Source organism: Nothobranchius furzeri, chromosome 4 (genome assembly GCF_043380555.1).
Source record: "Nothobranchius furzeri strain GRZ-AD chromosome 4, NfurGRZ-RIMD1, whole genome shotgun sequence".
Lineage (NCBI taxonomy): Eukaryota > Metazoa > Chordata > Actinopteri > Cyprinodontiformes > Nothobranchiidae > Nothobranchius > Nothobranchius furzeri.
In genome coordinates, this window is record NC_091744.1 from 86292754 (window position 1) to 86311225 (window position 18472).

At 42.8% G+C, this 18472-nt stretch overlaps 1 protein-coding gene across 1 annotated transcript in view; it reads left to right on the forward strand.

Moving 5' to 3' along the window:
- Positions 1 to 12382, forward strand: part of spire2 (spire-type actin nucleation factor 2) — a 29196-nt gene extending 16814 nt beyond the window's left edge. The window contains exons 6-15 of the mRNA XM_015965348.3: positions 907 to 993; positions 2287 to 2404; positions 2999 to 3165; positions 4518 to 4740; positions 6596 to 6717; positions 8607 to 8744; positions 8814 to 8881; positions 9197 to 9224; positions 10169 to 10266; positions 11888 to 12382. Coding sequence (XP_015820834.1) covers positions 907 to 993; positions 2287 to 2404; positions 2999 to 3165; positions 4518 to 4740; positions 6596 to 6717; positions 8607 to 8744; positions 8814 to 8881; positions 9197 to 9224; positions 10169 to 10266; positions 11888 to 12224 — 1386 coding nt within the window. The 3' untranslated portion in view covers positions 12225 to 12382. The remainder of the gene's footprint in view (positions 1 to 906; positions 994 to 2286; positions 2405 to 2998; positions 3166 to 4517; positions 4741 to 6595; positions 6718 to 8606; positions 8745 to 8813; positions 8882 to 9196; positions 9225 to 10168; positions 10267 to 11887) is intronic.
- The last annotated feature ends 6090 nt before the right edge of the window (positions 12383 to 18472 follow it).

Consider the following 18472-nt stretch of genomic DNA (forward strand, 5'->3'; position numbering starts at 1 on the left):
TTTGTTCTGCTCTCCCCACCTATTCCACCTTCCTCAGGATCCTCTGGTTTCCCTCTTTCCTGTTCACTCTCTCTCTCTTTCTTTACATTTTTTTATCACAATTGTCTATTTTTTGCTCATTTTAAATGTATTTTTAACCATTTTCTAAATTACTTTTTATATTTTTACATTTTTTGTTTTTGTGAAGCGCCTCATGATTTTTATCTTGAGAGGCGCTTTAGAAATGATCTTTTCTTCTTCTTCTTTTCTTTTTTCTTTTCAGTGGCCCCTTTATTTATTTATTTGCTGATTCTTTTACTTATTAAACTTCATTTCAAACTCCACTGGCTAAGATGTGAATGCTGGGTTGTTTAATAAATATGAATAATTTTCTAAATGTTGGGCAAAGATAAACAATCCTCTTGTGCATTTTGTAAATATTTTTATTTACAGACCAGTGATCTGAAATGTTCCTAACTGCATCTGACTGGGTTCAAACCAGGCCACCAGATTCTGAGGTCAACAAAAAAGTGACTGAAAACTTTAAAACTTCTTCCTGTTTCTCTTCAGCGCTCTGCTGCTGCAGAAGGAAGCAGAGGCCTGTATCAGTCATGTGGCAGAGAGCAGCCTCCAGGATTTTTTCAGCCATTTCTATAATTCAGCCTCTCGACCAAAATATTAATGAAGTTTTTTTTTCCACAGCCTTCTGTTGTTCTGGCTGCATTGCAGTTTATTTTCAGAATCAGTGAGCGGCAGAGTGCCCTGTGGTGGGAAATTACACCCAAATGTTTTCATACCACCAGAAACAGAAGTTAATGTTGCTCCTGTGGGTTTGAATTTACTTCTACCTTCAACAAGCCTGAGAAGCGTAGCTTCTTTCTGTTTGTGCAGCTTCTCAGCTTTTGTTCTTTGTCCTGGTTCGTTCAGGTGGATGGGGACATTCCCATGAGGGTAAAGAGAAACGCTCATGAGCTGATACTGGACTTCATCAGATCCAGACCTCCACTTAAACCAGTAGGTAGATTTTTTTATTCTCTCACACGTTTGTGAAGGAAGTGGATGTCCACCACAAGGTTTAATGACTGTAATGAGTGTTTCCTGCTTTTCTCTGATGGAACACAAATGTCCCTAAATTCCTTCAGAGTGACAGTTTCACACAACCTCCCTCTCAGCCGTCAACCTCCTCTAGGGAGGCACTGCAGAGCCGCTCAGACTCCATTACCCAACATCCCTAGCGCCAGGCTCCCGTTTCACGTCACCCGCCAAATCTATATAAGGAAGTGCCGCACAACGCCGGCTAACTCAGTCATCGTTCTAACCTAACTTAACCTAGAGTCCAAACCAGATCAGCTCAAATCACGACGCCTGTTCAGATCAGACCAGCCAGATCTCAGAATCCTGCCTGTTCATACAGATCAGCTTCAGACCAGGAGTCGCCGTGTTCAGCTGTGTCACCATACAGCTGCGCACCCGGCTCCCAGATTAAACAGCGTGTCCATTCAACCCGGCGTCAGTCACTCCGCGCTTGGGTTAAAAGCCACTCCACATCCAAACTCTCGCCCAGCTTGAGCCACCCCGTTACAGACAGTCGCTTCTTTATTTCAACCAACAGGCTTTTGCAGCATAGTAAACATCCATCCATCGTCTGAACCCGCTTTGTCCACATGGGGTCGCGGGGGGGGGGGGGGGGGGGGGGTTGGCTGGTGCCTATCTTTAGCGGTCAGCGGGCAATCAGGCGGGGTACACCATGGACGTAATTTTGGGGGGGGGGACAGGGGGGACATGTCCCCCCCACTTTTTCCAAAGTCAAGTTTTGACCCCTGCATTTTTACCATCCAAAAGCAATATTACACTATATTAAATTGACACTGGTTGAGCTCTAGGACCAAGTGGAAAACAACTGTTTGTGTTGAAGGCTGTTTCCAATTAGAGCATACTGTAAAGATACACCCTCCCCCCCCCCCCCCCCCCACCCCCGTGTCACCCCCATCTTCTTAAGTGAAAATTACGTCCGTGGGGAACACCCTGGACAGAGAGCCAGTCCATCGCAGGGCAACACAGAGACACACACAGGACAAACAATCACACACACACACACACACTCACACCTGCACGTCTAACAGTCATGTTTTTGGACTGTGGGAGGAAGCCGGATTACCCGGAGAGAACCCACGCACGCACAGGGAAGCGAACCCAGGACCTTCTTGCTGCAAGGCAACAGCTCTAACCACTGCACCACTGCGCAGCCCCCGCATAGTTAACCATTTATTTTAAATTGATTGTTAATTAATTGTTTCTGCCTATTAGGTTTCTGAGCGCAGCCTTCCCCCTCCTCCGCCTCAGCAGCAGTCGCTCCATGACCGGATTCTGGAAGAGATCAAGCAGGAGAGGAAGCTGAGACCCGTGGCGCCACACAGCAGCAGACGTAAGTGACCATTTGTTGGTCTTTTGTTTTGCTGCAGCTGAAGAGATTTGTGACCGTATTTTCACCTTAGAGCACGTCTAACAGATGTGGTGTACCTGCTACTTCAGTAAGATCCTTTTGACCATGTCTCTAATCATGTCTTGTATGCAGCAACATCTGTTTTGCAGCCAGGGGTCGCCTCCTGTTGGGCACCAGGGGAATTGCAGCTACAAGATTCTGCATTGGCTTTGTTCATATGTTGCCCTGATTCATTTTCAACATTCGTCCACATTTTCAGAGCAACAATGGTTTATTTAAATGGTAAAACTTATACCTTGTTGAAGTCAGCTAAAGCAGAACAGTTAGTGCAGAGGTGTTAAAATCCCCGGACACTCGACCTCTGGCCTGGTTATGATTGGAAAATTCAGTGACAGTTTTTTTTATGCTGTTGTTATCTTTGCAGCATTGTTTAACTTTTAGCTTTCTGTTGTTGTCAGCATTAAAATTATAATTCAACATTTCAGTCCAATAGAGACAAAGCTCTAAAACAGCAGCATAAAAGCTCCAGAGTCTGTCTGAGCTCCTCCACCTTGTTTTTGCTTTCTCTTCTCTCAGCGTTTGGCTCGCTGCCCTGTCTGGCTCAGACGTGTCCTTGCAATGTCAAATCTACGTCATGCATCGACCTGTCTGTGGCAGAGCCCGGACCCCGGCCGCCGTCCCGCCCTCGCATCCTGCTCAAGGCCCCAACGCTGGCTGAGATGGAGGAGATGAACATATCTGAGGTGAGGCTAAATACTGAAACTGTGGAGAGACCTGGACATCTGAATGACATTTGAGCTGAAGAAGAGAGGCAGATGATGCGGAGCGCCCATCATGGCTAGTGCCTATAAGCCTGTGGGGGCAGTGCTATGATCTGGGCTTGCTGCAGGTGGTCAGGTCCAGGTTCAGCAACAGGATGTGCTCCAAGAATGAGGTCAGCTAACTACCTGAATATCCTGAATGACCAGGTTATTCCATCTTCCCTGATGACACAATTCCAAGATGACAATGCCAGGATTCATCTGCATCAAATGGTGAAAGAGTGGTTCAGGGAGCATGAGACATCATGTTCACACCTGGATTTGTCACCACAGAGTCCAGACCTTAACCCCAGTGAGAATCTTTGGGATGGAGAAGGCTTAGTGCAGCGGTTAGACTGCCAGCATCAGTGCAAGATCTTGGTGAAACATTAATGCAACACTGGATGGAAATAAATCTGATGACATTGCAGAAGCTTATCATAACAACGCCACGGCGAATGTGTGCTGTAATGCTAACGGCAACGAAATATTAGAATTCGATCTTTTTTGGGTCGGCAGCGTATTTCTAGCTGTACTATGTTGGAACGTCATTATGAGGCATGAAAAAAAAACATTTTAAGCTAATTTGTTTTTCAAACTTGCCATCTTTAATCTTCTGATGATAATAATAATACATTTTATTTAAAAGCGCCTTTCAGGACACCCAAGGTCACTTTACAGAAAACACGTGATAAAATACAATAAAACAATAATAAAACCCAAACCAGAAAAAACAAAGAGAAACAGTTCAATAAAATCAGAGGTCGTAGGCAGATTTAAACATGTGTGTTTTGAGTTTTGTTTTGAAAAGGGTGAAACTGTCGATGTTCCTGATGTTTGGGGGGAGTGAGTTCCAGAAACGGGGAGCAGAGCGGCTGAAAGCTCTGCTCCCCATGTTAGCGAGACGGGCAGAAGGAACTGCAAGATGGATGGAAGAAGAAGATCTGAGTGAACGGGATGGGGTGTGAATACTTATAAGGTCTGAGATATATGGAGGAGAGAGGTTGTGGATTGCTTTGAAGGTATGGAGGAGAATTTTGAAGATGGACCTGAATTTAACTGGGAGCCAGTGAAGCTGCTGGAGAACCGGGGTGATGTGGTGAAAGGAAGGGGTTCTGGTGATAATACGGGCTGCTGAATTCTGGACCAGTTGCAGTTTATGAAGGAGTTTGTTGGGGAGACCATAAAGAAGTGAATTGCAATAGTCGAGACGGGAGCAGCACAGATGAATGAAAGGTTTGGCCTGATCTGTATCAATGTCCATCTGTGACATTTGTCCTCCTTTTCTTCATCAGGAGGAAGAATCTCCAGATAACGGGGAGCCGAGGCAAACTGAGAGCTCCCCTACACCTCTAAAGAGAGACCGGTCCTTCTCGGAGCAGGACCTCGCCTTACTTCGAGAGGAGAGGCTTCCCTCTCTGTCTGAGTCGACCCAGCTGGGCGAGACAATCACGCTGCGGGACGTGAGACCTCGGTCCAGGACGCTGGCCGGCACCGGACTGCCTTCTTATTACAGAGGTCTGACTGGTTATCTAGTTTAACATCATACTTTTTTTTATCATTTTATGTAAATAATCTTGATAACGAGTCTCCATTACATCCTGAAATCTTCTGTAAAAGTCATCAAGTCAGGAAAAAAACTCTTGAGTTGCTTCATCTGGTGAATAATAGCAGAGGCTTTTGACCAAGCATTCATGGGAATGAAAACAAAATACCTGTAGACGTACAGCTGAGTTTCTCCATTACATCATTCATTAATCTCCACTCGTTCAATTCTCATCAAGGAAAAACGAGAAGGAACACAAACTGGTGCAGTTCTAGCTTTGCTCTTCTTGAGGGAGACAAAGCATCACATTTTCTTTTTCCTGAGAGCAAATTTCCAATTTAAAAGATAGTTACGATACTACAGAGGCAAAGAAAAACCAGAATAACTGCTTTGGTTTAAAAATTATGTAACCGACACCCTTGGAGGTTTTTGACATAAACACACATCAGAACAAACCAAAACCCCGCTGAAAAAAGGAAATGATTTCGAATTTCAATTATTCTGAGGATTGTTGGAATTTTTTTTTACACGTTTTCTTTCAAAAAATCTGGATGAATGTGCAACAACAGGTAACGCATCGGCACCCTACTGATTTCATAGAAGCACATCAGTGCATATTTGGCTGAATTTATGACCTAGGTCAAATTTTAAAGCAGATTTTAAAACTTTGAATAAAACTTTAATTGTCTTTGGTCCAGAATTTACTAAAATAAAAAACAGAAATATTTTACTTCAAAGGTTTATTATCAAGTTTCAATAACTTTCAAAATTCAATTATTTTGTTATAATATAAAATAAGATTTTAGATCAATGATTTCTACCTGGTCTGCGTCCACATTCTTCACCAAATGCAACCCGTACTCACTACAGCTGTATAAAACTGGCTGTTTTTCCCATGTAAGCCTCCAGGCTGTAGGATGATTTAGGAGACATCATGTCGCCACTGCTTCCAGTCTCTGCCTCAAGCACAAATCTTATTAAATTACTGTTACCTCACTTAAATAAGAGCTGTGTCTGTCCTCTGTGGTGCAGCACCTTTACGTCGTTCACTGAGACTCACATCAGCCTTGAAGCTGCTGAGAGAGTTGTGATGGATTATAATTGGATATAAAGATGTGCTGATAGTCAGATTCTGTGATGGAGACTAAAACGGGAATCTGTCGGACGTCCGTGATTTCATGCATTAGAAGCCTTTCAGTCTGTTAGTAGAGATAACTGCATTCCAGTGTCTCTCATGCTGTGGATGCTGCAATGCCATACTTCTGCGTGTCACAGACCTCAGACAAGCTGATTTATTAGCAGGATGAGGATTTGTCATGCAGTACCCAGCCCTGCCATCAGGGGCGCTTTTTTCTAATCTGAGTCAGCGTGAGGATGTAAGCCTGTAAGTCCCAGCTGTCATCAGCAGCTGATCCAAATTATATGTACAGATGCTGTTTACTGGCCTGTTCCAGCCTTCCTCAGCCTGTTTACTTTCCATTAAAGTCAGATCGACACCTTCCCCCTTTTTTCAGGCTCGTTGAAGTGTTAGCTGTGTGTGGTCTGCATGGTTGGAGCAGACCTCTCAGCGTGATCTAAGTTACAGCTGTAGCAGCGTGAGCTGAATCTCTGTCCTGGAATCAGATTAATAATACATGACTGCATTAGAGCGGATCGACAAACGCCGTGAGGGGCTGAGATCTGAGACGGCGCTGAATGAAAGAGGCTGATGTGTAATTCATGGACTCGTCCGACAGGGATTTGAGGCTTTTCCTCATTCACTCCCAGCTTCACTGATACATCCTTATTTAATTTTTATTTATTTATTATCTGTTTCCACAACACCAGCTTCCTTCCCAGTTCACGGCTGGGCGCCGTCGTCTCCCGCCCGCCTGTCTCTGAGCTCAGTGGACGAGACCACAGAGGGACCCGGATCTACGACGGGCTCCAGAACTGCCGAGCAGTGGATGGTGAGACAAAGACGGACTTAAAGAGCAAGTCACCCCCAAATCACCTTTTTTTTTTTTGCTAATAAACTATATAAATGAGTGTTTAATCGTGCTGTAGACACATGAACTCAATAATTTGGCACTTCAGTGTATTTTAGTTCAAATTGAAATATTCTGCCTAAAACTGTCAGTGTTGCGCCCCCTTCAGGTGAAAACTCTGCACTGCATTAGTATTTAAATCTGCCATCGCTAAGAGGTACACTACGATGTAGGCTGGTACATTATGATGTCAAAATCTGTGTGTGTGTGTGTGTGTGTGTGTGTGTGTGTGTGTGTGTGTGTGTGTGTGTGTGTGTGTGTGTGTGTGTGTGTGTGTGTGTGTGTGTGTGTGTGTGTGTGTGTGTGTGTGTGTGTGTGTGTGTGTTAGCTGATTTGCTCTATCGGTCTGCCAGGCATTTGTTGCATTTTTCAAACAGGAAGTGGGAGCGGAGTAAAACTCTGTTAGGGGGTGAGTTGCTCTTGAAAAAAATAAATAATTAAAATTTTGCTACAACCTTAAAATAAACACCAGTTTTACACCCGATTCAAGCAAACTGGTCTACTAGCATAAGGGATTTATGATCAAATAAAAACATTGATATTTCAAATAATGTAAAAACTGAATTGTGATATAATCAATAATGAAATTAGAGACATGTAAAATCAAGTCGCGCTTTTCTGTGTAAAAGTGATAAACACCAGTTATCCTCCTGAACAGCCTCTGTTTAGAGAAATAGGGTTTTACACTCATCAACAGCAAAAACAAAGTCTTTTCCTGTTGTCTCAAACCAGATTTAATCTCCAAACCTTTTACGGTCACATCTTTACAAAGCACACATAGCATTCGGGCAACAATGGCTCAGGGTTTAGGAGTTTGCCCCGTAATCAGTGGGTTGCAGGTTCAAGCCCAGTCTGTCGATGTGCCCTGGGGCAGCTGTGACTGATGTAGCTCATCACCACCAGTATGTATGTATATATATATGTATATATGTAAATGGATTTATATACACTGTAGTGTAAAGCACGTTGCAGTCCTCTGACTAAGAAAGGCAGTATACTAGTGCAGGTCAATTATTGTTCATTTTTGGAGTATTTTAAAACGACTTAAATAGCTGAAATGTCCCTTTAACAGTCATGTAAAAGAAATAAAGAATCAGGAAGAACTGCCTTTTGTGTCAAAGCCCCAACAGAGTGGAACAGACTCCCTCTGGAGTTACGATTGATTACTTATTTTCGTCCATTAAAAACTTCTAATCACTTATTGCATCTTCTTGTGTCTGTGAATGTTTTTGAGTTTGGTATTTGATGTCACATAATCATGTTGTCAAAGTGAGGTGTTTTTTTTAGTTATTTATCTTATTTGAACATTTTTTTCTTGTACAATTTATTTGGTCTGTTTGTATTACTTCGTTTTGGCTTATGCCACTGATAGTCTTCCTATCTCTCATTGTTTCGGTGTTTTAAAGGAGGACCCCCTTGAAGATGAGGTGATGCATCTCAAGGGGTTTTATCCTCTAGAAATATAAATAAATAAACATTAAATGAAGACAAGGAGTAAGTTCGCCAAACTCCCACCCAACAAATGGGTTATCATAAAAGTCCCTAAATGTTCTTTTTGACAGGACAAAAGAAATGTCCATCAGAGGACACTTTGGTTTGGGTCTTTGGTTATAAACTGCATTCTGTCCGACATCTGCGTAATTAAAACTGTAGTTTGTAGAAGTATCAGTTCTTCTTCTGGTCAAATGTATCAGATATAAAATGTTTTTGCTTTCTAAGTTATGTATTTGTACTCCAGAGCAGGAGTTTATACAACAAATATTAAAGTATGCTCAATCCTCCACCCTGCTGCTGCCTTTTCTTGTGTTCAGGAGGAGTTCAGCCATCCTGTAGAGAGTCTTGCCCTCACAGTTGATGAGGTCATCAATGTGCGACGAGTTCTGGTCAAAGCGGAGATGGAGAAATTTATCCAGAGCAAAGAACTCTATAATAATCTGAAGAAAGGAAAGGTACGAGTCCCCTCTCTGCAGCAGTCTCTGTGGTGTTTTACAGTAAATGAACTCATTCTGTTTCCTCAGGTCTGCTGCTGCTGCAGAATCAAGTTTCCTCTTTTCTCGTGGCCATCGACATGTGTACTGTGTAAAAGGTATCAGAAAAGCCAAATGAAATTAGATTTTACCACATTTTACCATAAAGAACTATGTCGTTTTCTAAAGATTGGAGATCAACATAAAATCAACCTAAATATGTTTAATTTGTACATTTTCCTGAGAATATTCACACAATATTTGAGTTTTGGGGGTATTTTGTTGCACAAATAGGCCCTCTGTTGAAACACCTTAGAGGGTATTATGATGGTAATTTGTTTGAAAACTCCAGGAAGATACAGAAAACAGAGATATAGTTAAACAAGTTTAAGTTGTTTCCAATTTTAAGTCTTTATTTTTTTTTCCTCTTCCAGGTCTGTCTGTGGCTCCTGCAGTGCAAAGGTAAAACATGTTTACTGTTTTATGTTTAATGTCTTACACAAGCTGCACAGTCTAAATTTGATATCTCATGTAGCAGTGGTTATCAGTTATTAATCAGTTATTAGATCTTAGAATATCTGTCAAATCTTTACATTTGATTGCAAATGATTGCGCAGTTATGCATTTGAAATTCTGCACAATTTTCAAAAAAATTGTTTGTTAAATGATCTCTTTGTTCTTTTAAAGTAATGAATAGGGCTGGGACTTGATTAGAAATTTTTTATCTAATTAATTACAGGCTTTGTAATTAATTAATCTAAATTAATCGCATTTTAATCGTTCAGGAAAATGTGCTCTCAAAGTAAAACTTTTAATTAAAATTATGAGACAGAGAATCAAACATTAGACATGGTTATTACTGTAAACTAAAGCTTTTAATAAAAAAAATGCATTTTAATTATTTTTTTCTAATTTATTAATCGTAATTAACGCGTTAAAGTCCCGGCCCTAGTAATAAATAATGTGTTTATCCTTACATTTTTTAAGTTTTAGCTACAGATCATGTTTAAAAGGAACATTAAAACACAACAAAATTCAAATTTAGGTGAAAGGAATACCGGGAAAGCTGCAGAAGCATTTGTTCATAAAATGTTTCATACAGGCTGGATTATCTGTTGACTTTATTTTTGTTTTTGCCTTTGTTGGTTTTGATTTGTTGCTTCAGTCCCAGCCAGTGTTGGATGTCTGGTTCTGTTCTCTGTAGGTTTGGATTTTGTTTGCTTTTATTTTGAAATTTGCAGTCCTGTGGCATATCTGTAGAGTAGTTTTAGGCTTAATGTGTTGCATTGTTGCTGTGTCACTCCTGTGTGTTTGAAGTAGTCCTCAGAATATCTGCGAAACATCAACCTGTGAGAGTTTCTTCTCTCTTTTCTCTCATTTGTTTTGATCCTCTTCCTCTCCTCCAGATGAAGATTCCCTCTAAGAAGATGGCCCATATTCCTGTCTACACCGTGGGCTTCCATAACACACCAAAAAGTCACGGGCACAAAAGTCAAGTCTACAAGTGAGTCTTCATTTGTTACTTTTTGTGAATGAGATGGCATTAAGACATTTTTTCTACAGCATATTGGCCAAAAAAAGAAGAAAAAAAGAAGAAAAAAAGAGACTTGCATGAAAATATTTTTGCTTTTTGCAAGGTGGAGCTCAAATCATACACAAAAATAATGTATTACTGCAGTTCTCTGGTTAAACTTTTATTGTTTTAAAGGTTAATATGCTCCATACTCTTATTGTGAATGATTTAATAAAATTTGTGTTCCGCTGCAGAAGCAGCTAAAAAACCCTAACCTTCTACTTTTTATGATTTCCTCAAGAGAACCCACGCAGAACAGTTCAATAATAACAAAAACAGAACAAAAACAAAGGCTTTTCATCTGGTAATAGGATTTTATCCCAACGCTTATTTTTTTATTTTTCTTATAAATATCTCAATTCCATTTGCTTAAAATGTCTTCAGTAAAATATTGCATTTATTGCTGGTTTTTTTGTGTGCCTGTTTCAGTTTCTCTCGAGAATGAATAAAAATATGTTAATGTTAAAAGAGCTGGCCATTCACGCCCTTACTCTCAGTCTATTTGGGAGTTTGCTTCATACTAAGAATGTTAAAGCTGCTACAACAAATATGGAAAACAAGTTAGCTTAAAACTTCTTTTCATGCTCTTTAACAACATTCTAACATATTTTAGCTTTAAATATATTGTGAAGATTAAACTAATAATAATAATAATTTAAACCTCCAACAATAACCTGTTTCGGACCAAAAGCAACCATTGGACCATTCAGTTATCGGTCTCACCAAACCGCCGCGCTTCCCTGGGTCCTCCGCTCATCACACACTCACGTATTCAGCAACAGAACACCACTGGTGTTGGACGTTCTCTGCTCAATAATATCAGAGACGGAGAAACAGCCGGCTGCTACCGCTTCAGCTTTAGGACAAACTGCCTAAAAAGAAAAACTCCATTTGAAGTCACAGACAACAAAATATGTTTGGACCTAGAAAACAGCGACTGGTGTTTAGCGCTATCTTGTTTCATCTGGCGTTGTGGGTGGTGAGTGTTCTGCGAGCGTACTTGCATTCAAAACCTAGCTCGTTTACAGGTTTGTTAAAACAGCTTTAACTTTTTAGAACTAAAACCCTCCACTGAGCTACTTATGGCCCCAGTGGGCCCATTTCTCCTCCCCAGTCCGCCCAGTTAACTAACAAATGGGTCCTATCCAAAGACAAATGCAACAGCTAAGACTTTTTATTCTGTTGAGCCTTTCTCTCCAGCTTCATCAGATACAAACTCTTATTTCTGTTCAAGCTGGAGACGTTCTCCTCACTCCAGTCCCCACCATCTCCCCTCCTCCCTCGCCCCGTTGTTCTTTTGTTATATAATCTGTGCAGCGCCTCTTCAGGACCTCTCAGCAGCCATTATGTAATAATTACCCAGGCCTTACTCCTCGTGGCCTTGCAGAGATGCTTGACAGCAAGTTGGAGGGAAATAAAGCACGCGCTGGTTCCTTGTGGTGTTTACCTGCTAACACCTGTCACCAAGATGCCACCGTTCTGCTACAATGAGGAAAAACATCAGTTTAATCACAGAAAATGTTTTAAACTCCTTGAAAATATTTGCCTGCAGATCCCTGCGAACGTTGTCCCGTCGCTCAGTGGAGGAAGAGTTCCCACATCTGTACGCCAACGGCTGCACGCTGCGTGACATCTGTGCTGAATGCACCAAGTTTGTGGCTGATGTCATTTCCTCCAGCCGCCGGAGCCTGGACATCCTCAACAACACTCCCAAGAAGGAGGCCAAAGGTGTTGCCACTCCGAAGCCACAGCTGCAGCGTCAGTCCAACTTCGAGGCTCTTCCTCAGCCAAATCCCTCCCCATCCGTACAACGTCCTCCTCAGCGTCAGCACCATCGGCTTCACGCGTCATCGCCATCCCCTTCTTCAGCGCAGCTCCACCGCACCTAGACGATCAATACTGTGAACCAGCGTGTGGACTAGATAGACTTTGCCTTGCACTGAACACACTGTGTGCACACGTAGGTTTGTGGTTCTTGTGGGTTCTTAGACAACACAAGTTTCAGATTTATCTGACTGATTCAAATAAACAGCTTTGAAATCTATAATCCAGTAAGGTGCTTAAAAGTTCATTTTGCTGGGTTGGAGCATTAAATGCATCATTTAAGGTTTTCTGTGTCATGTTTAGATCTAAATACAGTTCCCGGAGCTACGAAGAATCCTTTTCTATAACTGAGAGACCACAACTGCATTACCTTACATCTCACATTTCATTCCCCCCCCCACGCAGAGACCTATTCACTTCTAAAGGTTTAAGTAAGAAGCTCCTTCTGCATCTTCTTTATCTGCTGCACTATGACTTCACTCACCGACACACAGCTGCTGGGGTGGGGTCGAATGAAGATCAGGAGAGCACTGGAAGTGAAGGGGTGGGGGGGACTTGGAAAGACATTGGAGCTGTGCAGCTTTGTGTTTAGCATCAGACCTCCAATTGGTTGCCTTGTTTTTGTCATGAATGTAAGTCACAGAAATACGCTTGTACGCAGCGAAATGTCGACTTTTTAATAGAGGAAAGTCAACCTGAAAGGGAATTGAGATGAATGCCTGCTGCTGCATAATGAAGCCTTCTTTGCAATGCTAACAAACCCCCCACACCGCCCGGTCTTGCTGGAGGAGGTATGATGGTGACGACACTGTGAATGTAACGGGGTGAAGCTGCAGGCTGCACCTTTATCCCACAAAGCATGACATCACTGGTGAGAGGTGAGCAAATGAAACTCCCGCCTCCTTCACGCCCCATGGACGCTTGCAGTCTGCTCTGGTTTTGTAAACACGATTTTAACCTCGGCTGCAATAAAATCTAAAGACAAACACAACTAAAGCTGCATCTGCGAGTTTTACTGTTTTATTGGGTTCACATTAAAAACGTCTTTGTTTTTAACCACCGCTTTTTGGGACAGCAGGTTGTCCAGTTATTGGAAGGTTGCAGGTTTGATCCTGGTTCCAACCAGAGAATGCTGCTGTTGTGTCCTTGGGCAAGACACTTAACCCACCTTGCCTGCTGGTGGTGGGTGTAGGGACTGGTTGCACCAGTGTTCGTCAGGCCTCGCCTCTGTCAGTGCGCCCTAGGGCAGCTGTGGCTATCTCCGTGTGTGTGTGTGTGTGTGTGTGTGTGTGTGTGTGTGTGTGTGTGTGTGTGTGTGTGTGTGTGTGTGTGTGTGTGTGTGTGTGTGTGTGTGTAAGAATGGGTGAATGACTGACTGTGTTGTGAAGCACCTTGGGGGGTTGTAGAACCCTAAGAAGGCGGTATACAAATACAGGCCTTTCATAATTTGTGACGAGCATTTGTTTTCTTTCTTGTACATGAAATAATGTGTTTATGTTTATTTATGTTTATGTTTATTTATTTAGCAGACGCTTTCATCCAAAGCGACTTACAATTTATAACCTATAGGGCATGTTGTGATCTGTGGGGAAACCTGAGTACCCGGAGGAAACCCATGCATGCACGGGGAGAACACGCAACTCCACGCAGAAAGGCCGCAGCCGAGCCGAGTTTCGAACCTGCAACCTTCATGCTGCGAGGCAACAGTGCTAACCACTGTTCCACCGTGCAGCACATAATATGTGTTCCACTTCCTCATGAAAAATATTAAAACTCATTAGTTCCATCTTTAGTAAAACTGCTTGGTAACAAAATAATCCTGAAAATCTGAAGAATGAAGAGTTTGATTAATGGAAAATCCAAAATGAAAGTAAGTTTTGACTGCTGTAGCCTACCCTGTAGCCTACCACTTCATAAGATTATCTCAACGAAAGTCTCAATAACAGTTCAAACACATTTGTTAAATTAAGGAAACACACTTTTGCAGATCAGTGGAGAACAACAGGGACCTGTTTCTGGCATGAATGGTTTGATGGATGTCATTCCTGCTGCGGTGTGACTCGCTGGTTGAAGGCAGCGCTGATGGAAAGGGAAAGTTCTCTGTGGGCAGCAGAATCCAGCAATAACGCGACTACAGTGTCAGAACCTAAGAACGCTTTGCTCTCAGTCTGCAGGATTGATTATAGCTGTGTGGACACCCCGCCCCTTTTCAATAATAAATAATAAGTGCAGCGTTTTGATTGGCTGTCGCCTCCTGTCACTCTGCTCTGAGCTTATGGATTGTAATGTGCCTGAAACAGGAAATGTGGTGATTATACTTTCACAATACAAGCACAAAAATGTAGTTAAAATGTCAGGAATCAGTTCTGGACACATCCTTGTTGCAGTTATTATGACGTATCCATTTGTATTACACCACAAACCTCATTATATAGTTTGTTTTACTGCATTGATTCTTCAGCTCTAAAATCCTAAATATTATGAAGATTTACTACTTGTGGGGCGACGGTGGCACAGGAGTTAAGTGCTCGCCCCGTAATCAGAAGGTTGCAGGTTCGAGCCCCGCTCAGTCTGTCGCTGTCGTTGTGTCCTTGAGCAAGACACTTAACCCACCTTGCCTGCTGGTGGTGGTCGGAGGGACCGGTGGCGCCTGTGCTCGGCAGCCTCGCCTCTGTCAGTGCGCCCCAGGACAGCTGTGGCTACATCGTAGCTCACCCCCACCAATGTGTGAATGGGTGAATGACTGATTGTGTTGTAAAGCGCCTTGGGGGGTTCCAGGACTCTAGAAGGCGCTATATCAAATGCAGGCCATTTACCATTTTCCTAGTTCTCTGATAACTTCAGCTCAGTAAATGGTGACAATGTGTAATTTTTGCTATTAATCTCCAGAAATATTCATCCAAATGTTTTTGAAAATTAATTAAATGATGCCCAGTGGCTGAAAAATACTGGCTGTTTCATAATAGATATAACCATAAGAAAGAGGGTCTGTGGGCGACTCCGTATGAGAAGCAATGTCTCCTTCTACATGAGGACAAAACACATTTTACAGATTTTTAACGAGCAGTTACAAAACTTCACTCGGCAGTGATGAAAGGGAGTCGGATGCGCTTGCCATTTTGCTGGAAGTTGAACAATCTCACATGAACAAAAGAAATACTGCTTGCTTACAGTGATTTAGCTATGTAATGCCCCCTATAGCCAGGGAAAATACACACTGTCACTTTAAATGTCTCTGAAATTGCATGGTTTATTTCAAAAGTTTTTAAAACTGTGTCATCATTACAAGAGGGTGACTTGAACTTGAAATGTTAGCCTACATTTTATGGTTCCTCAAAACTTTTATTTTGTAAGTTTGTTGATAAATGTAATTTAATGGCAGTGATGTTAGTCTGCTTGAATAGAACAAAACATGCATTCCAAGGGCGTAGGAACGAGTTTAATATTGGGGGGGACACATTTTGGAAATCTAACAAATCTGTTGTAGGTCAATAAATAGGTCAACCTCACTGAAAAAAATACATTTAATGATTATTTCTGATTCTAACGTGTCACTGAGTGTTTCATGCAGGCTGAACATGAACATAGTCTCCTACCGCTATCTCCTGCATTAGCTTCTGATAGAAAATCTGATAGACGGTGAAACTCTAGGATTAGAAAAGCCTGACAGATGTGACTCTGGGCGTAAGGCAAAGCCCAGAAAGACAAGAAAATGACTTTTATAGCCCAGTTCACTAACTTTCTGGGTTGTTTTTTTGATCGGGGACCCATGAGCCAGCCAGAAGGGGAGGAGACTTGGGCTCCCCGTTAGCCAGATCCAGGTGATTACCGGCCAACGTGGATGTTTTAATTATAAAAAAGCTGTTTATGTGTCAGTACTGTTTTATTTTTATTTAATAGTATGAATGTAGGATATATTATCGTATTCATATGGGTAGAGATGTGTAAACAGGTTTAATACAAGACTAAAGCTGTGAATATTCAGTCTGAAGTGAAGAATATTTTAAACTACATCAGCCAACAGTGCTGACCAACAATCAGAACAATCTGTTTGCTTCTGACAGAATGAAAAAGAAATAATTCACTCACAGCAGCAGCTGGAACTACATTCATCATCTGACGGACAAAAGAAAAAACAGTGGCCAAAACTGCAGTCTAGATGCACCAGAATGCAGAGTTTAACACTTATTTTTCTAATATTTCTAAGGAAGCATTTATTTTATTCATAAACCGTGCTGCCCAGCTCTACTTGTTATGGGATTAAATACATTCAACTGTGTTCACTTATTATCACACCCAAGTCTTCCTCTCATCAGCAACCTAAAACCATCTCACTCTTCACTGTAGCACCTCAGCAGGTCTGGCTCTCCCTGTCTCACCCTCAGCAGGACTGGCTCTGCCTGTCTCACCCTCAGCAGGACTGGCTCTGCCTGTCTCACCCTCAGCAGGACTGGCTCTCCCTGTCTCACCCTCAGCAGGACTGGCTCTGCCTGTCTCACCCTCAGCAGGACTGGCTCTGCCTGTCTCACCCTCAGCAGGACTGGCTCTCCCTGTCTCACCCTCAGCAGGTATGGCTCTCCCTGTCTCACCCTCAGCAGGACTGGCTCTGCCTGTCTCACCCTCAGCAGGACTGGCTCTGCCTGTCTCACCCTCAGCAGGTATGGCTCTCTCTGTCTCACCCTCAGCAGGTATGGCTCTCCCTGTCTCACCCTCAGCAGGTATGGCTCTCCCTGTCTCACCCTCAGCAGGACTGGCCCTGCCTGTCTCACCCTCAGCAGGCCTGGCCCTGCCTGTCTCACCCTCAGGAGGTTCCTGCTGAACTTCCTCTGATCTCTAGTACAAAAACAGTGGACATTACTGTTGGAGGACTAGTGCAACATTAAAATCATGGTTGTTATAGTGTTATTTAGTCGTGTTCACTTGTTATCATGCTCGAATCTTCCTCTCATCATCAACCATCTAAAATCTCACTCTTCATTGTAGCACCTACCTGCACCTCAGCAGGTCTGGTGCTCCCTGTCTCACCCTCAGCAGGTATGGCTCTCCCTGTCTCACCCTCAGCAGGTATGGCTCTCCCTGTCTCACCCTCAGCAGGTATGGCTCTCCCTGTCTCACCCTCAGCAGGTCTGGTGCTCCCTGTCTCACCCTCAGCAGGTATGACTCTCCCTGTCTCACCCTCAGCAGGTATGGCTCTCCCTGTCTCACCCTCAGCAGGTATGGCTCTCCCCGTCTCACCCTCAGCAGGACTGGCGCTGCCTGTCTCACCCTCAGCAGGTATGGCTCTGCCTGTCTCACCCTCAGCAGGTCTGGCACTGCCTGTCTCACCTTCTTCATCATTTTGCTGCTGAACTTCCTCTGGTCTCTCATATGAAAAAAGTGACATGAATAAGGTTTAAAAATAAAATGTGATGAGAATGTCACAAACAAGCAACAATCACATTTACAAACTCCATTTTTATGTGGAGATTCTACTTTATTTATTTCGTGTCAAATGGTTTTTGTCTGTTACTGTAAAATCGTGTTAAATTCGCCATTTTTTGTTGACTAGTAGTGTTGTTTAACGTTTAATGCTGCCTAGCAAGATGTTTACGTTAGTCAGCCAGTCTAACGTTTGACCAGAAATACAATTATCCTCTTGGACTAAATTATTACCGAGTCACAATTCCTTTCTTTCTCTTATTGCCCATGAGAAGAAGCTGTTGTCGTCCAGGTCCCGCTCCTGTCTAACTCCCTGAGGGGAGGGGCTGTGTCAGTGAGAAGTCTGCAGCGTCTTTCAAAATAAAAGCTCACGAGTCAAATATTTCAAAATCAATTTTTTTCTTCTCCGTGTTATTGGGGGGGACAAATGCGCGTTTGTCCAATATTGGAGGGGACACGTCCCCCCCACCCCCCACCCCCGGTTCCTACGCCCTTGATGCATTCCGTATATTAGTAATTGCGTTTATAAACCATTAGCAAAACAATTTATTCTAAATAAAATATTCTTGCTCATATTACACCTATTACACACAGGACCACAAATCATGATAACACACACACACACACACACACACACACACACACACACACACACACACACACACACACACACACACACACACACACATCGAGAGTGTAATATGGGCTACATTGTTTTATTTTGAAAGGCCTAAACGGATGTGTCTTTGTTGTAGCTATGCTAGCTTTCCGGTGAGGTTGGACAGCTTTACGGAATCGGATTGAACTCCTCAGCAAGACCTCCGAGGCTGCCCCGTAGCAGCCGCTTCTCCTCCTCCCCCTGTTTTGTGGGAGTCCCGTGTTTCTCCCCCCTCTC